Consider the following 23253-nt stretch of genomic DNA (forward strand, 5'->3'; position numbering starts at 1 on the left):
GCCATCGCTATATTCGACACTTATATCTCGGGAAATCGCTCGAAACTATGTTGCTCGACTGTAAATACACATTTTGTAGAAAGTTTTTTTGTTCGATTCGTGCAAGTGCCTCGCTCCGATGCCGGACATAAAGAAAATTGACGAAAAATCGCTTTGCTCCAACTTTTACACTTTCTTAGAGCTATTAGAGCGCACTTATGTATCAAAGTGCATCGGTAATACTCGACGAATCTATGCGAGATTTTCTCCGGCGTTCCACAAACTACCGATACATAAATAGACCAATTTGAGAATGCCGAAACACGATGGATCAGTTAAAGGAGTATTTTTAATTTGCTCGCAGGCTAGCATGCAGGAGTATCGGCTGAGGCTACTGCTGCTGGACCGACTGCAGCCGACGTCGTCGCCGCCACCAACCTACCGATCGAACTCGGGCAGCTACGTCCAGGGCGGGGGCGGCGTCCAGTCGCCGACGAGCAATCACCATCACCACCAGCACGCCTCGGTGCTGCCCGTGGTCTCGCAGAGCCCGGGCTCGCGGGCCGACCTGAGCAGGCCGCCGAGCTACTGCGGCCACCACAGGCTTTCGTCCAACAGCTCCCAGGGCCACCACCACCACCACCACCACCATCACCAGCACACGAGCCTCGTGCCCTCGAAGAAGGACGCCAACCTGGTGCGCATCGTCCAGACCGAGAGCGAGCCCGTCATACTGAGCGGCGACCAGACGCCGCCCTGCGCCGCCGTCGAGGTTCTCGCTCATCTTTAGTCGCGCGAGCGTCTCCGTTCTTTCTTTCCTCGTGTCTACTTCGTCGTCTCGACTTCTCGATTACCCGCCGCCGCACGAAGCTTTGGCATATTCTGCGCGGTACTACGCGCGCTCCGCTGGACTTTGGCGAGCTAAACTCGCTGCTGACTTCAACTGATCCGCCGACGATTGCTGCGGTGATTTGAACGGGTGTCTTCGACGTGTACCTCGAACCATTTGAATTTTTTCAGGGATAAACTATAGTAGTGCGGCATGAAGTCACGAGTGTGGTAACCAAATTGTACATATTTAGATTTAGCTTTGTAAAAATCATGAACGATACGGCTCTTAATCCACTGCAGCCACTTCACAAGCGTCGAGTGTATTTTTGCCTTTAGTTTCTGTTTTGTAAATATATTTATAATGATAATATACCTTTAATTGAATTTTTATGATGTACCAACAATTTTCCATTTATTGTATTGTTTTTCGATCGATGAATTAAAAAATGTCGACCTTAATGTATTGACGGTTTACCGTGATTTTGTTTTTTCAAAAAAAAATTCGTTTCACTTTTTATGTTTTTGTAACTCGATATGTAGTTGTGCCATAAACATTTGGTCATAAATTTCGTTAAATTATCTAATGATCTTTTTGAGATTCAACTTTGTTTTTGAATCAGGATTTGAGTAAAATTCCAAATACATACGCTTTTAATAAATTTAACTCCAAACGATCGTTATCCTTTCCCCAACGGACGTTCAAAAATTTACAGTATCAAATGCTGCTAGCTAATTTCATTCTCAACTATAAGCGTCGATGTACCTTGTAAAAATATTACAATTATATGCAACGTCGTGTTACACAATTTTTTCACAAAATAAAAACAGATATCGATGTACAAGCTACTGCCGTAAAAATCATTTACTAATGTATAATCCAAAACTTCGTTTGCAGTGTGCACTAAATGTGTTTTACTTGCAGCTCATCTGCCATCCTTGTTAGAAGAGGCGCTTAAAACACACTTGATTTCATTAGTAATTGTAACTGAGCGAAATAACTTTAATCTACAGAAAAACAAACATACAGATTATACAATAGTAAATCATTCGCTTAACTGCTGTGACAAATTGTTCAAAAAATGTATATGCAATGTATATCTTTGTATAAGAGAAATTATATTTGTTCGACGAAAAAGCATTGTTATTACTTATATGAGGTAAATGAATTAACATAGATAATCTGTTATTCTTGAACTAACAATAGACTGATAGATTTATGTTTATAATTCGTCATATTTTGCAGATATCCGAACGATAAAAGAAGTCTTCAGTACAATAATTAAATGAAATTTTTTGAGATTAATATGATTATTCACTCAACTCTTTATTCTTTAAACGAAAGCGATTTAGCATCAAAAAATTAATAAATAGTTACAAAAAAAACTAAAACTATAGATAGCTCGCTTGAACGAAACTTAAAGGTTAATGCTAAATTATTGTGACAATTAATAATAATCATGCTACTTATCCACTTTATTTTAATGAACCTTGAAAAAATTTCTATGCATAAACAAATACAAATGTTTATTATGCACTCCATATTGACCAGATATTTTTATGATATTTTCATGTTGGTAAGCTGTTTGCTTTATGTGTTGTACAATATGTAAAGCTACGCAGAAATAAGATACATAATAGAGATATTATGCGCCATATGTTTTTATTAATCTTACATGAAAAAGTGCTATCTTAGTTTATTCCAAAGACATCTGTGAATTTGTGAATATTATTTTCTTTCAAGTTGAAAGAATTGTATCTTTTTTGTAAATGTACAAAATAAACTGTATATAATGTTATGACTATGTGTTAGAAAATGTCTTTAAATATTTTGAAAAAAATCTTATACCTGTATGCAATATTTAATTAAATTCATTTCATTAATTAATTAAGGTTATTCATATTTTTGAAAAGAAAAAAAATTACGTTGAAATGATAAAAATTTATTCATTAATCATCATTGTGCTTTTAAAATATTTGTTAAAAAAGATTTATTAACGCAATGTATTTAAAAAGCGTAAGCCCGCTAACATTGAGCGATTCGATAAATGTGATACGTATACTACACATTATTTTTCTATATCTTCAATGGAATCGTAAGTATCAAAGCATAAAAACCTATTTTTGATCGAGATTTAAGTGAGTCAAAGTACCAGAAAACACTAGTAATGAAGTATCTGTAGCATTAATCTGAACAATATATTGTAATAAAGAAAAAGAATATGCGGCATTTACTTGTATGCTTGTTACGTATACGTTCGAAACCAAATTCGCAGTGAATCGTGAAAATTGTGAAAGGAACGATAAACAAGACGATTAAGTTCATCGGATAAGTAGTTCCTCTAATATATTGTAGGCGAATTTGTATAATATAAAAATTAATAAAAATTGTATATATGCAATGTGTAACACAAGTTTACTCAACAAACAACCTACCATTATTCGACTACTTGCACCTTATATTCTTATATTAATCATTATTTTCTTTCATTTAAAATTAGTCGCGAAAACTGCCAATTTTTTATTTGATAAATGATCGTTTAGATTTTTTTTATTGATAATTTTGAAAACCAAAACAATTGATCGATTTGATCGCAAAGAAAAATTAATTCTTTCATCTTTAACAAATGATCTTCCAATCAAATTGTATAAAATTTAATAATTCCAAACGATTAATTAGTGAATTTTAGTATTTTCAAGTACTTTTAATAAAATAGACAATCAATAAGTCAGTGACAAATGATTATTTTTTTAATTTTGAAGTACTTACTATATTTAGAATTTTAAATCGCAAAATATTTCGGACAAAATGCACATTTGTGTTTACGATTTAATTCCATTTTTAACATAACACATGTTAAATCTGCCCTTGTTCTCGCATACTTAATTCTGTGTATTGCAGGGGACAGAGGCTCAACCGCTCAAGACGTGTCGTTTGTGACTATTTGCCGGCAAATCTATCGAAACCCTAACCTTGATTACTACTTTTACGTACCAATAGAACATTGTGAAACGCGTGTCTGCTAAGTAATACTTCGATTTTTATTTTAAAAATCTACTTTTGAAAATTACACGATGTGTGGAATATTTTGTGTTTGTAACAATAAAAAAACAATTGATGAATCAGAGACCCACGAAACTCCATCAGAGGTAAGTTAAAATTAATTAAGACAATCATTGACCTTTTTAATTCAATTCTTTTATTACTGCGAGAGCTATACAATTTGTTAATTAATGATAATTGTAACAGTGGGAACAATGCAAAGAACTCATCAAAGCTAGAGGTCTTGATGCTTATGGTGATTGGGAGGAACAAACGGATCATTGGAAATGTCATTTGCATGCTAGTGTTTTGTGGATGCAAGGTATACGACCAATTTCACAACCACTCGTTGATAGCGACCGAAATGTTCTTCTCTGGAATGGAGATGTTTTAAGTGGCAGCATGGTAAAATTAATTGATATATTTATCTTTGTTTTTAATCTATAAATATAAGAAAAATTTTAAGCTGTAATTTTTAATCTTGCAGCACATGGAAAAAATTTGCGATAGCGATGTAGTGATGTCAGCTTTAAAACTTGCTGAAGTACCATCCGTTTTAAGAGAAGTTAAGGGGCCATTTAGTTTTATTTATTATCAAAAATCGTCTAAGTTATTATATTTTGGAAGAGATCGATTTGGTAGGCACAGTCTGGTTTTTAGATTAAATGAAGATCATACGCAACTACTTCTATCGTCTGTGGCTCCTAAAAGTGTGTCAAATGTGTATGAACTACCAGCTATAGGTATTTTTGTTGCAGATTTTAATAATGATCAAATTCAGCTAAAGTGTATTCCATGGTATGAGCCCAACGAACGGTTCGAAAATACTTTGAAAGCATTTTCTGAACATTTCAAAATAAATATAAATGTTGTAGAAACTGAATATTTACCTAAAATGGAAGGTTTGTCCCTGAATATTATTCCTAACTCTGAAATGGGATTTTTAAAGTATACAAACCTTTGTGAAGAATACAAAACATTTGATGATATAATGTCTCATATGTTGAAAAAAGAAAACATTAGCCAAACTGTGAATAACTTAGAAAGGGTACTTAATGAAGCAGTTAGAAGAAGAGTAAAAATAATACCCAAATATTGTAAAGATTGCACTAAAATAAGATTTGAACAAAATGCAACTTGTCAACATTCAAAAGTAGGTCTTTTATTTTCTGGAGGTTTGGATTCAGCAGTACTTGCAGTTCTAACCCATAATCATCTTGATAGTAATGAAACAATTGACCTTATTAATGTAGCATTTGAAAGAAAAAACATAACTAATTACGAAGTGCCAGATAGAATTACTGGGAGACAGACGTACAATGAATTGTTACAAATTTGCCCTGGAAGAAAATTCAATTTTGTTGATGTAATCTATAAATAACATTTTTTAAACATACAACTTTTAAATTTTGATTATTACTAATATCTCTATATTTTAGGTCAACATTACAGAGCAAGAACTTGAAAAATATAGATCAACACGGATTGCAAATTTAGTGAATCCACATTCAACTATTTTAGATGACAGTTTAGCTTGTGCAGTTTGGTTTTCCAGTAGAGGAAAAGGAGTGTTATATCCCAGTAAACAAGCTTACAACTCAACTTGTCGAGTTCTTTTACTTGGCATGGGGGCAGATGAACAATTTGGTGGTTACATGAGGCATAGAACCACTTTGAAAAATAAAGGCTGGAGTGCTCTGACAGATGAATTGAAACTTGAATTTGCAAGGATTTCAGAAAGAAATTTAGGCCGAGATGACAGAATGGTTGCTGATCATGGCAGACAATCAAGATTACCTTACTTGGATGAAGATTTAGTTACCTTTGTTCAAAGATTACCTCCTTGGGAAAGGTAATGTATTATTTTAATATAAAAAAAGTTATTATTAAACTATATGGAAAAATTTTAGATATTTTGTATGTACTGTGTGGATGTCAAATTTTATTATTAAAATTTTGATTATCCTTGGAAGTTTTAAAATTGTTTTAAATGAGAATGTTGAAAGATTTTAATTTTAAGTATCGCGATTGCAAACAAATTTTCAGAATATTCAATTGAAATTTTTACTAAATTGTTTCATTGTTTCATTTAAAACAGTAGAATAAAAGCTAACACTTTGAAAATTTCAAAAAAATATTCTATGTAGCTCTAAAAAAACTAATTCAACATTTTGATTTTTACCAATGATTTCAGCATTTTTTGAATAATAAGTCAACTGTTTAATTTTCAGATGTTGCCCTAGTGAAAACTTCCCACCAGGACTAGGTGATAAGCTCCTGTTACGTTTATTGGCGCGAAAAATTGGACTGAACGAAGCTTCAAAATTACCGAAACGAGCTTTTCAATTTGGTTCGCGAATTGCAGATGGAAAAGAAAACGCCAAGGACATATCCAAACGCATATAATTATTCAATCGTATCATCTTTTCTGTGCGCAAATGCTAATTTTTAGCAACGTTGCACACAGCTTATCAGCTTCATAAACATTCGTTCTTTCGTCAAAAGCGCTTATCTCGACTACCAGTATTTCACGACTCTTTGAGCGGGTAGACACGCGTGAATATATTAAAAAATAGTCTCATTAAAATGAACGACAAATTGGCTGATCATTATAATGTATTTTTAAGTCCTTCGCCAGCTGGACTTGAACAAGAGTTTCATTTGTTATTGACAGCTGATGCAATTAAATTTTTAATAGAACTTACCATAAAGTTTCAAGATAAAGTTAATGATTTATATTTGACAAGACTTGAAAGAAAGTTCATACAGAAGAAAGTGCGCAAAATCCCAAGATTTTTCGAGTCTAGTAATTCTACTGATGATTGGAAGGTAGCTCCAGTTAGTGAGTTTCAAATAAATTTATTTACAAATCAAACAGGTGTAAAAATTGATGATTAAAAAAACCTGTCTTATCTAGATCACAGACTTCAAAATCGTACCGTTGATCTTGGTGACGTCAGTCCTAGTGACTACATACATTTTACTTCAGCTTTAAAAGCTAAGGTCGAAGGAATTCAAGTTGATTTCGATGACGGACATTGCCCAACATGGAAAAATCAAATTTTTGGACTGTACAATATTTATCGGGTCGTTCACGATCAAATTCCGAACGTCCCTAAAATAGCTGATGCTCCAGTTCTAATATTTCGACCCAGAGCTTGGAATATGATTGAACATAATATGAGTATTAATGGGAAAGAAATTCCTGGCCCTTTGTTCGATTTTGGTCTATTAATTTATCATACTGGTAATATTCTTGCTCAATGTGATTCTGGACCATTTTTTTACTTACCAAAATTGGAAGGTGCATCAGAAGCCAAATTGTGGAATGAAATTTTCACTTGGAGTCAATCAAGATTGCGCATTCCCTATGGAACTATCAAAGCTTGCGTTCTCATTGAAAATATTTTGTCTTCTTTTGAATTAGACCAAATATTGTATGAATTGAAGGATCATTCACTTGGTCTAAACTGCGGTGTTTGGGACTATACCGCCTCTATAATATCCAAGTTTGGAGATGATGCATCATTCATTATACCTGATCGAAACATGTATGTAGATATGACAAAACCATTCCTCAAAAAGTACATGGATCTTGTTGTAAGAACTTGCCACAAAAGAAATGCTCATGCAACGGGTGGCATGGTAGCTAAACTTTTACCACCAAAAGAAAGTACTGATTTTGATGACATTGTGCAAAATATTACTGAAAAAAAGTTATTTGAAATGAGTGCAGGAGTTGATGGATTTATTATATATGATTTGAAGCTTGTAGATATTGTCAACAACCTATGGATGAAATTTGGAGTATACTCTAATCAATTACATTATTTTGGATCTTCAGAAAAAATAACAGAATCTGATTTACTTACTTTACCACATGGAAAAATTACTGAAGCAGGATTAAAAGATAACATAACAATTGCAATTCTTTTTATTTTCAATTGGTTGTGTGGCAAAGGTATTTTTGAATTTAAAGGAGCTATTGAAGATTCAGCAACTGCTGAAATATCAAGAGCTCAGATATGGCAATGGATTAGACACAGCGTTGTAATAGAGAATACTGAAAAGATAATTACTAGAAAACTTGTTTTTAAAGAAGCAACAAATGTTTATGAATCTTTATCCAATCAATATGGAGTTGATGAATTTACAAAAATAAAGCTTGCCATTGCTTTTGATATATTTTTAGAGATTGTTAATCATAGAGAATTTCCGGAATATTTTACAACTTATTTAAATGACACTTATATTTTTAGAAAATTACAGGCTAGTCTGTAAATGTTTTTGAAATATATTTTTTAATAAACTGGTATTTTTCAAATATAAAACATTGCATTATAATTTTTATTTGTTATATAATAATCAGATTTAATCACAACATCAACACAATTGATTGAAAAAAAGTTAATAAAAAAATATTTTATTTAATGTTCAATAAAAAAATGTATTTAATTATCATGAGTATCTGTAGCAATCAGTGATAAGAAAGAAATTCAAAGAAAAGATGTTTGATAGAACATTTTGACTTATCAAATCAAATTTCATATTAAGTGTTGTGTTGTAAGTGACACCTTCAAGTTGTGTACTATATCCATATGTAGGTATTGGAGTATGTTATGTATGTATGAAAACTGAAAGATCAATGACATAAGGAAAGAAACCTTAACCTCGTACCGATCAAATTCTGTTTATTTGCTAAATTATTATTTCATTGAATGTTAATAATATAGTAAATATGAAAAGGCAACAATAATTTGATATTAAAATTAAAAAATAAAAATTCAAAAAAATTAAAACACTACATTTTAGTAAAATGCCTGAAAGAATTGAGATATGTGAGTAAACATTTTAATTATCTAATTTTTATATTATAATTTTAAACACCATATTGAATGAACTATACATGGTACAATATTTTTAGCTGTAATTCCTCAAGATTTGAGGCATGAAGAAACTATTGTACAGATTGCTGAAGTTCTTGATGATTTGAATTTTGCAGTAACTCATATTTTTGATTCATTAAATCAGAGAATTAACAAAAATATCAGCAGGTAAAAAGTATTAATGTTAAAAAATATTAATTTTAATTAATATATTTAGCCTAATAAGTATGAAATGAGTAGACTTTCAGATATAAAATCAAGAGCTACGACTGTACAAGGAAAGTTACAATATATGAAAAATAATCTTAATAAGACAGCTATCAAATTATATTCTGCATCAAAATATCCTGCTGCTCATGTATACAAAGATTATAACTTAGCTGTACAACCAAAATCTAGGAAAGAACCTAATAAATATGAAGCTTATAAAAGTCCTGTACCAATCTCTGATACACCAACGACTATGCACAGAAAGGAAGAAAATTTGCATTATTCAAATAGCAGTAAAAATGAAAAATTACAATTTTATTTTGTAAAATCAAAACTTTTAAAAGACACAAAAAATGACAATTCATCAAAACCCAAAGTGACCTCAGTCGATTCTTTATTGATTTTTAATGAACAAGATACAAAAAGTCAAAATGACACACAGTCAATAAGTAATGATAACCAAATTGAAGATGCTCCAGATTCTATTTCTCAACCTTGGCATGCATCAGAATTAGAATCTTCATCCTCTTATTTATATACTCCAACAGTAGGAGAGGTAATTAATAAAATTATGATTCCATTAAAATTTTTGAAAATAATTATTCTGTGTATGAATTATTAATTACTGCATTTTTTTGCATCAGGTACCACATTTAGATATACCTTTGACACTGCCCGATTTACCAGGTATTGTCGATGATGAGCAATTTATGCTTGACTCAAATATCTCAAGTTTAATAGAATCTCCATCAATAAAAGGGAAAAATGTATCAACTATAAATGAAGAGTCAAAAGAAGCAGATAAAACTTCTCTAAACCAAAATGATCCTTCAACTGCACCTTCATCGACCAATGAACCTTCAATTCCAATTGTAACAGAATCTACCTTGCATAATTTACCAAAATTACCAAGTCTGCCTGCTAAAATTGTACCACCTCCTCCACCACCACCTCCACCACCTCCTCCTCCATTAACATCGTCAGATGAAGAAGAAGAGACAATTTCAAAGAAAAAGCCAAAAAAAGTTTCAACTCCAATAGCTTCAGCAGATGATCGAAGCAATTTAATGGCAGCAATTCGCAACGCTGGTGGAAGATCAAAACTAAAACCGATAGACTCTGCAGATAAGTCAAAAGACCGTTGGGCTTCTGCATCAGTTGAGGGTGATTTGATGGCTGATTTACACGCCACTTTAGCTTTAAGGCGTAAAGGTATTGCAAATTCATCTAGTAATGTTTTATCAAGACTTTCAAGCATGATTCCACCTCCTCCAAAACCTAATGAAGCATCTGCATCGGATAGAAATTCAGCTACTAGTGAATCTCAAGATGATGAAGCTTGGGAAGAATAAATGAATATTGATATTGAAGTGTTAGATTCTGCCAAATAATTGTACATAAACTTAATTTATTAAAATACTTTTATTTTTTTTATAACATTTAGTCTTATAAATTGTATACAATATCTTAGGCAATTCCTTTGTGCTTTACGCGTGATTTTCACCTTAATGGCAGTCATATTATATGATACAAAGGCGAAGAAAATCACAATATGAGTTTATATCTTGTATAATAACATTTTTATATTATTGCTTGACCAGTCGAGCAACCCATCCCAGAACTTTATCTTACTTTTGAAAATAAATTACAATCTTGGTGTAAAACACCAACTTTTACAAATGTACACAACTTCTAAAATCTAAAGTAAGAATAAAAAATTCGTATAAAAAAATAAACCAATTCAAAAATTTAATTATCCATTTACCCATCACGAAACAATTGATATTTCTAAAATAAAATATTAATTACCTAATCTATGATGATGACTATAGCATCAGCATGTGATAAAGCTTTATAACCAACCAGTAGAAGTTTTTCATTGCACAGTTTTCATTCCTTTTCATTCATCGTTTTTAAAACTTTTGTTTGATTAAAATTTTAGTCAGTATTAATTTTTTTGTTCCAGCGTTAAAAAAGTAGTTAATTTTTTATACATGAGTCAATTAGTACAATTTTACTAAAAAGTAACTGGTGTAACATATTTTAAATATAAAAGAACAAAAATCAATTGGTACTACTTTTAATTGAATACCGAAGTGAATTTTTTAATAATCAGCACGGCAATAAAATGGTAAAAAATACTTGACTAAAATAAGTTAAATCTCATGATCCTAATATAGGCAAATTTAAATGCTAACTATATATCATCCATCAAAGGTTGATGTAAAAACATTGTATCGATCTGTCATAAAATTTGACAAACATAAATATATCAAAAGTCAATTAAAGCATGTAGAATTTAAACAATGCCTGCCTTTACATATTCGGAGCAACCCAATCTAAGAAATTCTTTGCTACCTCAAAACCTAAAAAGCAAGCTGCGTTTGCGGGAAAAGCTCGTAACATAACTGGAACTACACCCTTGTATAAAGCTGCTGGACCCTCATTTTTCATGAGTTGTACAAAAACCTCTCGAACTCCTTTTTTGTAGGTTCCTTCAGGTGCTGTAAAAATTAAACAAATTTTATTTACGTGACTAATAGTAATAACTGAAATTATGTCGAATATTTTTTATCGAACTGTTGTTTTGATTTGAAAAACCAATTAATATTATGCAATTAATACTTTAAAAATTTCACGCTTCATATCAATATGAATTCTTATGAACGATATAAAAGAGTACGTACCAGTTTGAAGGCGAGATTTTAAAACATCAGGCGGCATTCCGATGATCCAATTGGCTATTCCTGCACAACCTCCGGCAGTAATGGTTGATAATAACGATAATTTTCCGTCCTCCGATTTAAGAGCTCTTTGTATCACTTCGTAGGTAGTAAAATAAACCCCACTGGCAGGTACATCTGAAATAAAAAAATTGTTTAAATTTTTTTTTAATCGTAAACAGTATTTTTGTACCAACTTATGTTTTAAACAGCATGCATCAAGTGAACTGAATAGATAAATTTACGCATCCTGCGTTTTACTGATATCAATAAAGCACAGCATGCAGATAAAATTCAACGAAACTCAGTTCATTTTGGCCTATTGCAAGAGACTACCAAGTGGTCAAAATTAATCCTTAAAGTGAAGATCAATCATTGGAAAATAAATGATTGATCATGGATTGTAATTTTTCCATTTTATTCAGGCTGTTATTGATAACAGTAATAATATAGATAAAGGTTTATACCAATTAAATTAAATTTTCATAAAGAATAGTGTCTTTCATTTCAGGTCTGTTGTTCAACAAAAGTTGACGACGTTAAAAAGGTTTGGAAAGTTAACTGTCCCCGTGACTGTTCTTGTGAGATCTTACCGTATGCTGAATTGTCTTTGCATCATTGGATTAATTCAACTCATGATTATCAGGTACATTATCGATTTTTTAAAAAAAATTACTTTCAAACCATCGAAATAGGTTTGAGCTAAATAATTTATTATTAAAATAGTAATAAGTTGTTAAGGAAACCAAGAAATACTATAATATAACGTATAAATTTCGATTTGTTTCTAGGAAGAGTCACTCTATCATGTGGATATCAAAGACCCATTATCAAATGATCTTTTCAAATCTGTAACGTGTCTCGTTGCGAAAAATCCTCGGAAGCTTTTATCATCAGTACCTGTCGACGTTCAGGTTTTGATAATACATTTTATTATATTGAATCAATTCAAATAAATAAAAGCTAAATGAATAATTACTTTTAGATTTTAACTATTTTGGAATCAGAAGCTAGAGAATCAAAATTAATAATCCAATCTAGTGATGTCGAATTGTTTAATGATTTAATATCCCTCGATATTCAAGGACTATCAAACAGCGATCGTGTTAGCTCGAATAGAATATCAGAATATGAAGATGAAAAAAGAGGAATCGTATTATCAGCAGATACGCTTCTTCCCTTGGCTAATAAGTTACTTTTTTTAAATCTCGAACGAGTAGAGTTAACTCGGCTCACAGTAAAAGAGAGAAAAAAAGCAAATCTTGTGGTGAAACCAGTTCAACCCAAAACGGACTCGTCTTTTATTTATCAATCGAACCAAACAAGACACCGTCTAATTTTCTTGACGAACAATGACGAAAAAGAAATATTACCTTACGATATTTACAAGCAAGAGATCGAAGGCTATCGACTGTCATCGGGGCTCTTTACAGAACTCAGGGCGTTGACACATCTGCGTGTAAATGATTGTGCTCTCAAAGATATTACTTGGCACATGTTTGATGGCCTTGACAATCTCAAGTATTTATCATTGCAAAAAAACAATTTAAAATTCATTCCAGAATTTTGCTTCTATGGCACCCCGAACTTGAGGATTTTATCACTCGCCAATAATGAACTTTTATCGTTAACAAGCGTGGATTTAGCAGGACTTCTAGTACTTGAAAAACTCGATTTGAGTAAAAATAATTTGACATTTCTTTCGGAGGTTTCACTTCCACCATTTCCAACCTTAATATCTGCTGATTTTGGAGATAATCCTCTTATATCAATATTTCCAAAGTGAGTATCAGATGATTTTATCTAAAGATTATTTTCTAAGAAAAATTAAATTTTTATTTGTTGCCACTTTTTTTAGTTCCTTCGAAATTATGAATAAAACCTCTCGACTGAAAATTGGAGGCTCTGCACTAAAGCTAGAAAAAAATGCATTTCTTGGTTTGAAAAATTTGCAGATATTATCTGTTTATGATTTAGATATACCCGTTTTAGAAAGATTTGTATTTTATGGAATGCCATTATTGACCGATTTGAAATTGAGAGGAGTAATTTCGAGTATAGAATTTGATGCATTTGTAGATTTAGATAATTTAATAAATTTAGATTTAAGCCACTGTCAATTAACATCAATTTCAATGGATGCTTTTTATGGTTTAAAGAGTATAAATCAAATTGATTTATCTCATAATAACTTAAAGAATATTCCAAAAGGATTATTTTCTGCTCAACAGCAGCCTAATCTCAAAAAAATAATTTTGACTGGAAATAAGCTATTTACATTGCCTCAAGACTTTTTTAAATTGTTACATCTTCCTTCAAAACACATCAAAGTTGAAAGTATCTTATTAAATAGAAATCCTTGGGATTGCAACTGTGACATGCTATCATGGAATTTCAATTTGGTATATAAATAGTTGAATAAAATATTTTAATCTAATTTTTCATTAATAAATTAAGTTAACTAAATTCTAGGTTCATCTAGTCAAAGGAATGGCACCCAGGTGTTCAACACCAACATCATTAAGGAATCGGGGTGTATTTTATGCTTTAAGAACAGGTGCATTAGAGTGCAAGAACATTAAACATAAACTAAAAAAGAAACACTTGAAAATTTCAAGAAATTTACGTGTTAAGACAGTTAGTTAGTCTTGAAAGCATTGGTACATAAATATCACTAGCCAAATGGAAAATTGAAGCAAAAAGAAATAAATAATCTACTGACCTCTTAACAAAGTAGCGCATGAACCTTTGAAAATACTTCTCAAACCACCTTCCCTGTACAATTGTTTTACACAGTCTGTGGGACCACTGTACTTTGGTTTAGCTTCTGATGCCTGTATTTGCAGAAGACACTTGATACGCTCTCCTGGAGCCATAATAACTGTTGTGAATATTCCACTAAACGCTCCAGCATAAAATAGTTGGAGCTCACTGAGCTTTTCATTTGGATCTTTTTGTTGCAGCTTCTTACCAATGCCAAAACCTAAAAAGCTCATAGCAAAAATTGGAGCAACTCCAACGAGAGGTGCTGCCATACCTGTTAATCAAGAATGTCATATGAATAAGATTTGAATGAAAAATACACAAAATTATTTCTATACCTTTGTAAAATCCTCTTACACCTTCTTTTGCTAAAGTTTTTTTAGCGCAATCCAAAGTACCAGCATATAGTGGTTTTTCATTTGGACCAGGGATTGGCATGGTTTGCAGCCGTACCTGTCAAAAGTAAAAATTATAAATCTTTATAATAAAATAAAATACTCAATATATGAGTTACGTAAAAATAAGTTAAATAAATAAAATTAAATATAAAAACTTAAGTCAAGCATCATAACCTTACTTTGATCGTATCAAGAGGATGACCTGCGAGGACGGTGCATACTCCACCGAATCCTCCACTCAGGAAGTACTTGACAGGGTTGACGTTCTCAGACATGCTTACGGATTCAATGTATATTATCTACGGGTGAGTTTTAACAGGTGCGTTTCGAAGAAACTAAACAAAAACTCGGTTACGAATTAAAATTTAGATAGTCTGTTAATACTTTGGTCGACTGCACGGCAGTTTTTGCCAGTGCGCCTGCTGTGACTGGGCTCAGAGGTCAAATTGATGAAGGATGCAGATTGCTTTTTATTAAGCTCGATCATTGAGATAGTTTCAAAAGGCCGAGCGACGCACACGAGACACTACTAAGCAAAGTAGCGCCAGCGCACTGATTTCTCTACGAGCAGTAGGGAATTCGCGATCATACACAGGCCACAGCACACATGGGCTCGCTGACACTCTCAGCTTCGAGCTCAGTGCTCAAGCTCGTTCATGAAGTAAAGCTTAGTCACGCTTACTTGAAAATGTATATCTCGCTCATCTCATGCAAGTCGTCGCTGCTGCGCCGACACAGTGTAAAAACGAGTTTGCAATGACCATTCTATATCTAAATAAAGGCGCTATAAATCAATTATGAGTTATTCAGCCATCCTCGTAGCTCTCTGTCAACTCAAATGACTAACGCAGCATCATTCGAAAGTAAATTTGACTTGCAATTGTCCTGTACCTGTAAGATTTAATGTCGATTGTCAAAAAATATCAGTGGGTTTTTGTTCTTCTTTATATATGCAGATTAAAAACCTTATCGTCTTTTTGACAGTTTAATCTCCAAAAAACAATACGAGACTAGTCAATAGAAATATCAATTAAACGTTCATTTTTTAAGATTTTTTCAGTCCCTGTCTTCATCGGTCTATCAATATAAAAGTGAATTTTATTCTTCTAAATTATAAAAATTAGGAAAACGAAATTAATGACTTGCATCTAAAAATTTTAAAATGTTATATACTATACGTTAATTTATGCAAATATTTCCAAAATCTGTAAACTAATTAAATGATTCAATTGGAAACGATAAAGTTACTGTCTCAAGATTTCTATTGTGATTGTAACAAGAATAACAATAAGAAATCGCAAGTTAAAAATCAAAGCGAAAATAATTGTCCAACGATATTATATTTAACTAATTTTACCCTTCTGATTTTATTAACTTTTGTTTTCGATTAACATTTGTTTCATATCAGATTAGCATTTTGTGAAGAATTTTTTCATCATAATGTAATGGACAAATTTTTTAAATTCAAAGATTTTGGTGGAAATTTCAGTAGACATCTCAAATATGCTTGTTTTATTCAAAATTAAATTTTGTCATATTTTATTTGGATAATGAAAGTGGAAAAATGTAGGGAATCTTTCTGACATGAGTTAAAAAATACTGTTTATAAAATAGTCTTTGCCCAATTATTTTTAGGCAAAAATACAGTTCACCATTAAAATAGGGATATATTTTTTTTAATGAAAGTTTTTTATAAACAGCATTTTATAATAACCATTTTATTCGACTTCAATAAAATATTTTCAAATTATGAAAAATATATAAATAGTTTTTCTGCAAACATGATGTGTATAGATTTCTCTTTGCACAGTGATTAAATGAAAACTAATTTTATGAATAGTTCGCTCAAGTTTTTATATATAGCGAAAGGTTTATTAAAGTATAAAAAAGAGAACTAATAATTAGCACGGACACGCGTTTTATGTAATGATATCCGAACAAGAATAAAAATATGTATATACTTTATACAATCTGCAGTCTATTTTTACGATTTTTTCTCAATAACCATCATTGATTTACGAAACATTCAGGTTTTCCATATAGCGTTAATAGTTAACAAATTTGCAAAAAATAGATATAATAAAAAACTACTCTGTTTTTGTTAGATTGTTACAATAAAAGCTGCCAGTTTGTCGAAAGATCAGTTTAATTAAAAGTAAAAAAGGTCTAATCGACATATACAGCTCCAATGGCCATTTATGTATCCGAGAAAATAACGTATTTTAGCAATCAGGTCTTACACAAAAGGCAAGGACCTTATAAAATTTTTTTGAAAAGCTTTCGAAACTTTTTAAACATTCAAGTTCTCCTTTGATCTGTCCTTACTTTACAAGTGTATAACTGGAGTTTCAAAGTGTTACAAAAACTTATTTGGCTGTCAATGCCAAATGGTAAGAGGATGATTCGGAATACATAAATGTAACAGCTGCTTATACAAAGAGTGAAGTCACAAGCAATAGTTACAATATATCAAATAGTTTTTATCAAGTTTTTTTTCTTCAGTTAAATCTGTCGAGATGCGAAATATTTGCGCCTCGCGTGTCTGAGCATATTGCTGCTGCTGCTGCTGCTGTTGAGATTGTATGGTTTTGTTTCTTCTTTCACTTCACTTTTATCCTTTTTCGTTTGTTTTTATTATGTAAAATAATTAAAGATAAGATATTATGATATAGTTGATGCAGGGGCATAAGCATGACAACTAGCTTTTTGGTATAGCTAACCCCGCAATTTCTTAATTCACCGATTCATATCGGGCTTGTTTGGCGTGACACCTTAAAGCAACCTACACCTTCCCTTCTTCTTCTTCTTAACCTAAAATTTCAAAATAGTTATTAATACCATATTTCAAACTTAAAATAACATTTCTATTTACAGTGTAGCTAATCATAAATATTTTTTACCTGTAATGCAGCTCTGGTAGCTGTTTCAAAGACTTCCCTTACACCTTCCTTGCTTTTAGCTGAGCACTCAAGGTAGGCAAAGGCATTGATTTTTTCAGCCATGGCACGACCTTCTTCAGGTTTGACTGGCTCCTGCTTCATTTTATTGAGTTCCTTGATAGTGCTAGGATCATTACGCAGATCTTTTTTGTTACCAACTAAAATAATTGGTACATTTGGGCAAAAATGCTTGACCTCTGGAGTCCATTTTTCTGGAATGTTCTCAAGGGAGTCAGGACTATCAATTGAAAAACACATCAAGATAACATCTGTGTCAGGGTATGAAAGAGGACGCAGTCGATCATAATCTTCTTGCCCTGCAGTATCCCATAAGGCAAGTTCAACCTGTAATAACATATTGATTGATAAGTAAAATGAAAAAAAAATAACTTTAATGTGTAGTAATAGATACTTAATTATTCATTTATTGTTTACTTACTTGTTTGCCATCAACTTCAATATCTGCTACATAATTTTCAAATACGGTGGGTACATAGACCTCTGGGAATTGATCCTTGCTGAATACAATCAACAAGCAAGTTTTACCACAGGCACCATCACCAACAATCACAAGTTTCTTTCTGATAGCAGCCATGAATCCTAAAACATTAAAATTATATTATAAACAATCATTTACAATAGCATAAATTCACACTGCATATTTTAGCACATAATTGATGTTGAATATCTATGCTAACTATTCAAATTTTTTACGTTAACTCATATAATCTGTACAAGAAAATTATAAAAAGTTTAGCTTATAGATCTAGCATACTATCAACTAATTCTGCAATAATCTAATAATATGAAATTGTTAAAAAGTACTGTAAAATAATTTATCATCATCAATACTATTTTATATCTTTGAAACAAAGCTTCTTTTCAATGTCTTGACAAGAATTTTTTTCATAGTAAAAATTTTCAAATACTCTAGTAAAAGGTGAGTACAGAATGTATACTTAAAAAGTATCTTGTGAAACTACTGATTTTTAAATCTCAGCTCAAAAGAAATATATAGTGAATGCGTAATCAAAAATATTATGCGCCAATACTTTCTTGCCTGCAGTCTAATGTTAATTAATGTGTCCTATAGTACAAATGTCTGACATTGACAAATGTAATAGCATGAATTCTCAACTCATAGACTTTGTTATCTTTATCTGTAACTGTGATAAGATAGGAAATGTAAAAAAATGTTTGATTTCTCACAGTTGCATGATGAAGGATTGTAAATTGATCAGGTGAAAGACATTTCATAGTAAAAGTATTAAAATAAAAATATCAAGTTATTGTTTTGAAATAGTTAGTTAAGAAGAGTGCATTTGGAAAAATGAGTATTTCATTGAAATTTATCATTTTATCTAGGTGATTTTTGTAAAAATGAGTCACTGAAAAAAACCAATAATTTAAAGATTTGATTAGACTATCGACTTTATTTTAAATACACAACAAATGATATCTGCTTGTAGGTAAGGAATGTACCCTATGAAGAACTACCATCTATTGTACTTAATAAAAAATAACCAGGGAAATCTAGTATGATCCTGAGGATGTAGCTGGCACTTGGTAAGCTTTCTATGAAAGAAGATTGAACAGAATCATACCTGAGCCAGTATGTTCCAAATCATCTGATCTGGGTGTACTTATTATGCACCCCATCTTTCGAATGCTTTTTCTCAGTCTGTTTCCCACCCTCTCGCTTACAGCCTCATCTCTAGTTGAATTATGCATTACATACTAGAGTGGTCAGATCTTGCAACACACAGAGCCTTTTAAAATTGAAACAAAAGTCAAAGTAAATATCATCAATTTAAAAGACTAACTGCCACCTTATTGACTCTACTATTAGTCAAAAGTACAAGTAAAATGAAAGTGAAATATCAAAATTGAATTTATATAATAATTGGAAAATAGCTACACACATTTTAATTTTAAGAGTGCACAAATGGTGCAAATTGAAAAGTGTATACACATTATTGAAAGAGACATTTTTACAAGTGTTTAGTTCAGAGTAATTCTAAAACTGCTAGTGCTGTTGTTAAGAGGTTCAAATTTGATTCTAAAATTAATTCTAATAGTATTTGGATCATATAATTCTGTAAAGTTAGTTGTGCTTTTAAAAAGGTCTAACACCTTGTTCTTTGAATATAAGCACATCAGTAAAGTCTTAAAGAGAAGCCAATTGACATACGTGCCCAGCAAACACATACATACATACAAGATGCTCACTGCAACAGCACATGACAGATTTGCACGAAGTAGGTATCTTAGATATAGATATGTTTGCAGCATAGAGGGTCAAAGGCCATTGACACAATGTACCTGTTGTATCAGTGGTTATCGCAAATTTGAGCGATTTACATTGTATTCAAAGGAAAATTCTTTACAATTTGATTTTCACAAGAAAATATTTGAAAGAATAAGTAAGAAAAAGCAAGGTTAAAATGTTTTTCTTCGCATTTTTCAACAAGAAGCAATACACTCAGGAATAAGAATTTTATCTTGATTTTTACAAACAATAAGTTTGTGCTCTCTGTCACATTTTATATAATTTTTCGTTTTGCATCGCAGGGTATTGCTTTCGTTCTTACTTTCCATTTTTCTTTTTTTTTACTGAGTGAGTCGCACCTATAAGACGTACGCACACAAACTCGTGCGAACACACATATACTTTCAGACAAACATTTAGCATTTATACTTGGCGAGGCAAGAGCACACACGGACGTATAAGTCACATATACACACAGATACAGATAGGTATACTCGAAACGAAAGAGAGAGAGAGAGAGAGAGAGAATTGAAGGCTCGGATTTGCACGCCAAATACTTGTCCAAAATTATACGTACGCTCGGCATAAACTATAGAGAAGAGAGACCGAATAATGCGCTGTTCAAATAACGTATACGGAATTCGGTTTAGTCCTACAAGTTCCAACAGTGATAGTACTAAAGTGATGACGATGACACGGTTATAATACACAAGACGATGCAGCTACTGTGACTGAATAAAATGAGAAACATACATATACCATACACACGCGCGCGCGTGTGTGTGTTCGCTTTAACGTGCCTGTCTATGTATTTTGCGCCTGTGTGAATGTACAAGATGAGTAATAACTAATAAATATGGGCCGCGACGTGGACGCGAATCAACAGCGACGACGCCGATGAGGCTTTAAATGACTATATCGTTGATTAAAGAACTTAAGGACAAAAAGGGCTTTGCTAACCAACTAAGGCCGACCATCGGCCAGAAATGCTTATCGACGAAAGTGCAGATGATGTCAACGATAGACCAGTTGATGATGATGACTTAATTGTACTAGGTCATAGTTTAGGGGTGTGACGGACTATGACGCCGATGACGATGTTGACAAGCTCGAATCATGCGTGATTGTAAAACAGAGAAAGCCACAGATAGCTAGATTATATATTTATTAGATATATAACTCATGACGAAGAGGAGTGAGTGAGCGAGTGAGTTTGCGAGTGTGAGTGTGAGTGTGAGAGAAAGAGAGAGAGAGAGAGAGGAGAGAGAAAAAATACGAGATGGTCGTTCAGTCGGTCGAATCGCGAACAAGATAACCACAATAGCGAAGTCAAGATGATCTGGCCGCACGGTCGAGAGCACACGCCCGGATATCTAACAGGGTGAGTATAGTCGTGTTGGGCGATGGAGCTCTCGATCGTGGCTGCCACTTGGGGCTCGGGGCTACGGGGGTGGACGTATCTAAGGATGCTTTATTTACCTGTTGCCACGGCGAGGCCGACAGGGTGTAGAACAACAGGCTTATAAGATGGCTGCCCGCGGCTGTTGGCCACACCTCACTCAATGCCTTAATCTGTTGAGTGCTGCTGCAATTGCCTGCTGCCTGGTGCTGCGCTGCTGCTGCTGCTGCTGCTGCTGCTACCAAAGCGCCGCGCGACGCTTTGCAATTTTCTCTTTCTATTAAACCAAACGTTATATATGGTATAGCTATATGGGCACTCGCACGCACTCGTGTATATTATTGGCTGCTTACTGCCATATAATGCGCCGCATATATATAGCAACAAGCAGTATGCTCTATGCCTGTAGATATGTAAATATAGGAGGAGAATAATATATAAATACATACACAAATTACACACGGTAGGTCAGGCTCGTCGCTCGCTATGAGAATTCGCTTATTCGATCAAATACTGCGCTCATCTATATGTTGCTACTACTGAAAATGCAGTAGAGTTTTATTATATACGTACTATACACGACGTACGTCGAGAAAGCACTGCCTCGGCCTGAAGCGCTTCTATGCCGTAAGTATATGGCCGCTGCCGCCGCCGCCGCCGTGTGCCGTCTCTGCCAACTAGTTTTCTTTCGTCGCTGATGCCGTCGATGCCGATATTGTATAAGTCGCACGCCAAACCCACGAAACGCTGCTTGATTTCTGTGCTTGCCCGCTGGCGCGCTGCTTTCGCAAACGTGGGCTCCGCTGATGTGATAGTTCGCACTTTTGAACTTACACGCCAGCACGCTAACACCGTCCGCATTCGCTCCGATTAATACGTTTAGGCTCTGGCTACATGGGCGCGGACGAGATAAAAATTCTTCGCTGCGATTGACCAACTGCGAAAATTTTTTTTTAATTTCAGCTTAGCTTTACATTCAAATTTCGATGCACCATTCTCTTGAAACTTTAATCTTTTTTTGCAGTTGGTCAATCGCAGCGAAGAATTTTTAGCTCTTCGGCGCCTATGTAGTCGCAGCCTTAAACCGTTGTCTCTGTCCCGCCCTATCTGCTATCGCAGAGCCGCAGTTCGTATGTACATACGTTCGAATTTGTGCTATTCCCTGTCAAACGACCACGGAAATGCGGAGCAAAGAGGGGGCGCGACTACAAACAAGTTACAGCTGATGCTGGATCAACTGACACTGGAAATTGCAGCTCGAGCTGCTACTAATTCTATTTTTTAATAAGTTTGAGCTGTTTTGAAAAGCGCGCTATCGAGCTCATTGATAGAAGGAAGGTCAAAGTCGAGCTTTTTTTTTCAGTTCGATGTTCGTTGATCTGAAAATAACAATTTTCAGATGAATAATTGCTCAAAGCGATCATACGAACGGAATACCCCAATCAACCCTTTGAGAATTCATTTCTCTCTAGAGCTACAGTTCTACTGTCAGATTCGACTTTCCGACATATTGCTAAAAATGTACCTGAAAGATAGATGAAAAGATTTTTATGTCTATGAACCAAACGAGTTTCATTTACACCCAACATTCGAATGCAGTTGTTTTAGCATGCATTTTTCCGTTAACAAGTGTAGTTGTCGCATTATTTGCATTAAATCGATACCCTAAATGTAAATTGAAATCCTATTTCATTGAAATCATGAATGAAGACGAAGATGTGTCAGCGTAAGAATGTGCCACGCCGCGTAAGCACGCACGAGTCGCTGCGCCCAAGCGTTTGGCGCGAAAAAGTTCAAACGCGGGCTGGGATCGTTG

General features: G+C 33.3%; 7 protein-coding genes across 7 annotated transcripts in view; 5 read left to right on the forward strand and 2 right to left on the reverse strand.

Moving 5' to 3' along the window:
- The window catches only part of LOC106649774, a 39680-nt gene extending 36982 nt beyond the window's left edge, over window positions 1–2698 (forward strand). The window contains exon 5 of the mRNA XM_014367377.2: window positions 344–2698. Coding sequence (XP_014222863.1) covers window positions 344–769 — 426 coding nt within the window. The 3' untranslated portion in view covers window positions 770–2698. The remainder of the gene's footprint in view (window positions 1–343) is intronic.
- Window positions 2699–3715: 1017 nt separating this feature from the next.
- On the forward strand, window positions 3716–6281 carry LOC106649775 (asparagine synthetase domain-containing protein 1). The gene is made up of 5 exons (XM_014367378.2): window positions 3716–3957; window positions 4058–4255; window positions 4338–5216; window positions 5290–5702; window positions 6082–6281. The coding sequence occupies exons 1-5, from the start codon at window positions 3883–3885 to the stop codon at window positions 6254–6256; spliced, it is 1740 nt and encodes a 579-aa protein (XP_014222864.1). The 5' UTR covers window positions 3716–3882; the 3' UTR covers window positions 6257–6281.
- Window positions 6282–6426: 145 nt separating this feature from the next.
- Window positions 6427–8155, forward strand: LOC106649746 (malate synthase 1, glyoxysomal-like). The gene is made up of 2 exons (XM_014367336.2): window positions 6427–6692; window positions 6768–8155. The coding sequence occupies exons 1-2, from the start codon at window positions 6437–6439 to the stop codon at window positions 8129–8131; spliced, it is 1620 nt and encodes a 539-aa protein (XP_014222822.1). The 5' UTR covers window positions 6427–6436; the 3' UTR covers window positions 8132–8155.
- Window positions 8156–8451: 296 nt separating this feature from the next.
- On the forward strand, window positions 8452–10312 carry LOC106649799 (WASH complex subunit 1). The gene is made up of 4 exons (XM_014367424.2): window positions 8452–8688; window positions 8775–8904; window positions 8977–9502; window positions 9591–10312. Exons 1-4 carry the CDS (start codon window positions 8667–8669, stop codon window positions 10296–10298), a joined length of 1386 nt encoding a protein of 461 aa, XP_014222910.1. The 5' UTR covers window positions 8452–8666; the 3' UTR covers window positions 10299–10312.
- Window positions 10313–10317: 5 nt separating this feature from the next.
- On the reverse strand, window positions 10318–15687 carry LOC106649797 (congested-like trachea protein). Its single transcript, XM_014367422.2, has 5 exons — window positions 15010–15687; window positions 14771–14885; window positions 14392–14706; window positions 11634–11807; window positions 10318–11450 (listed from the first exon to the last, which is right to left on the reverse strand). The coding sequence occupies exons 1-5, from the start codon at window positions 15103–15105 to the stop codon at window positions 11263–11265; spliced, it is 888 nt and encodes a 295-aa protein (XP_014222908.1). The 5' UTR covers window positions 15106–15687; the 3' UTR covers window positions 10318–11262.
- Window positions 11992–14338, forward strand: LOC106649796 (leucine-rich repeat-containing protein 15-like). Its single transcript, XM_014367421.2, has 6 exons — window positions 11992–12110; window positions 12181–12315; window positions 12461–12583; window positions 12655–13451; window positions 13528–14071; window positions 14142–14338. Exons 1-6 carry the CDS (start codon window positions 12066–12068, stop codon window positions 14313–14315), a joined length of 1818 nt encoding a protein of 605 aa, XP_014222907.1. The 5' UTR covers window positions 11992–12065; the 3' UTR covers window positions 14316–14338.
- Window positions 15688–16532: 845 nt separating the features above from the next.
- On the reverse strand, window positions 16533–22103 carry LOC106649757 (ras-like GTP-binding protein Rho1). Its single transcript, XM_014367349.2, has 5 exons — window positions 21887–22103; window positions 21518–21714; window positions 18209–18369; window positions 17731–18114; window positions 16533–17641 (listed from the first exon to the last, which is right to left on the reverse strand). Exons 3-5 carry the CDS (start codon window positions 18362–18364, stop codon window positions 17603–17605), a joined length of 579 nt encoding a protein of 192 aa, XP_014222835.1. The 5' UTR covers window positions 18365–18369; window positions 21518–21714; window positions 21887–22103; the 3' UTR covers window positions 16533–17602.
- Window positions 22104–23253: the final 1150 nt, after the last annotated feature.

This window comes from Trichogramma pretiosum, unplaced genomic scaffold (genome assembly GCF_000599845.2).
Source record: "Trichogramma pretiosum strain Unisexual culture from Peru unplaced genomic scaffold, Tpre_2.0 scaffold60, whole genome shotgun sequence".
Lineage (NCBI taxonomy): Eukaryota > Metazoa > Arthropoda > Insecta > Hymenoptera > Trichogrammatidae > Trichogramma > Trichogramma pretiosum.

Coding starts and splice junctions, on each gene's coding strand:
- LOC106649796 (XM_014367421.2), top strand. CDS start 12,066: ATGGATTGTAATTTTTCCATTTTATTCAGGCTGTTATTGATAACA. Junction 12,111..12,180: donor TCAGGCTGTTATTGATAACA/GTAATAATATAG, acceptor CTTTCATTTCAG/GTCTGTTGTTCAACAAAAGT. Junction 14,072..14,141: donor TATCATGGAATTTCAATTTG/GTATATAAATAG, acceptor ACTAAATTCTAG/GTTCATCTAGTCAAAGGAAT.
- LOC106649799 (XM_014367424.2), top strand. CDS start 8,667: ATGCCTGAAAGAATTGAGATAT. Junction 8,905..8,976: donor ATTAACAAAAATATCAGCAG/GTAAAAAGTATT, acceptor TGAAATGAGTAG/ACTTTCAGATATAAAATCAA. Junction 9,503..9,590: donor ATACTCCAACAGTAGGAGAG/GTAATTAATAAA, acceptor TTTTTGCATCAG/GTACCACATTTAGATATACC.
- LOC106649757 (XM_014367349.2), bottom strand. CDS start 18,364: ATGGCTGCTATCAGAAAGAAACTTGTGATTGTTGGTGATGGTGCCTGT. Junction 18,115..18,208: donor TTGAAGTTGATGGCAAACAA/GTAAGTAAACAA, acceptor ATGTTATTACAG/GTTGAACTTGCCTTATGGGA. Junction 17,642..17,730: donor CTACCAGAGCTGCATTACAG/GTAAAAAATATT, acceptor TTGAAATTTTAG/GTTAAGAAGAAGAAGAAGGG.
- LOC106649746 (XM_014367336.2), top strand. CDS start 6,437: ATGAACGACAAATTGGCTGATCATTATAATGTATTTTTAAGTCCTTCG. Junction 6,693..6,767: donor TTGGAAGGTAGCTCCAGTTA/GTGAGTTTCAAA, acceptor TGTCTTATCTAG/ATCACAGACTTCAAAATCGT.
- LOC106649775 (XM_014367378.2), top strand. CDS start 3,883: ATGTGTGGAATATTTTGTGTTTGTAACAATAAAAAAACAATTGATGAA. Junction 5,217..5,289: donor GAAAATTCAATTTTGTTGAT/GTAATCTATAAA, acceptor TCTATATTTTAG/GTCAACATTACAGAGCAAGA. Junction 5,703..6,081: donor AGATTACCTCCTTGGGAAAG/GTAATGTATTAT, acceptor TTTAATTTTCAG/ATGTTGCCCTAGTGAAAACT.
- LOC106649797 (XM_014367422.2), bottom strand. CDS start 15,105: ATGTCTGAGAACGTCAACCCTGTCAAGTACTTCCTGAGTGGAGGATTC. Junction 14,886..15,009: donor ATCCTCTTGATACGATCAAA/GTAAGGTTATGA, acceptor TACTTTTGACAG/GTACGGCTGCAAACCATGCC. Junction 14,707..14,770: donor TGTAAGAGGATTTTACAAAG/GTATAGAAATAA, acceptor CTTGATTAACAG/GTATGGCAGCACCTCTCGTT.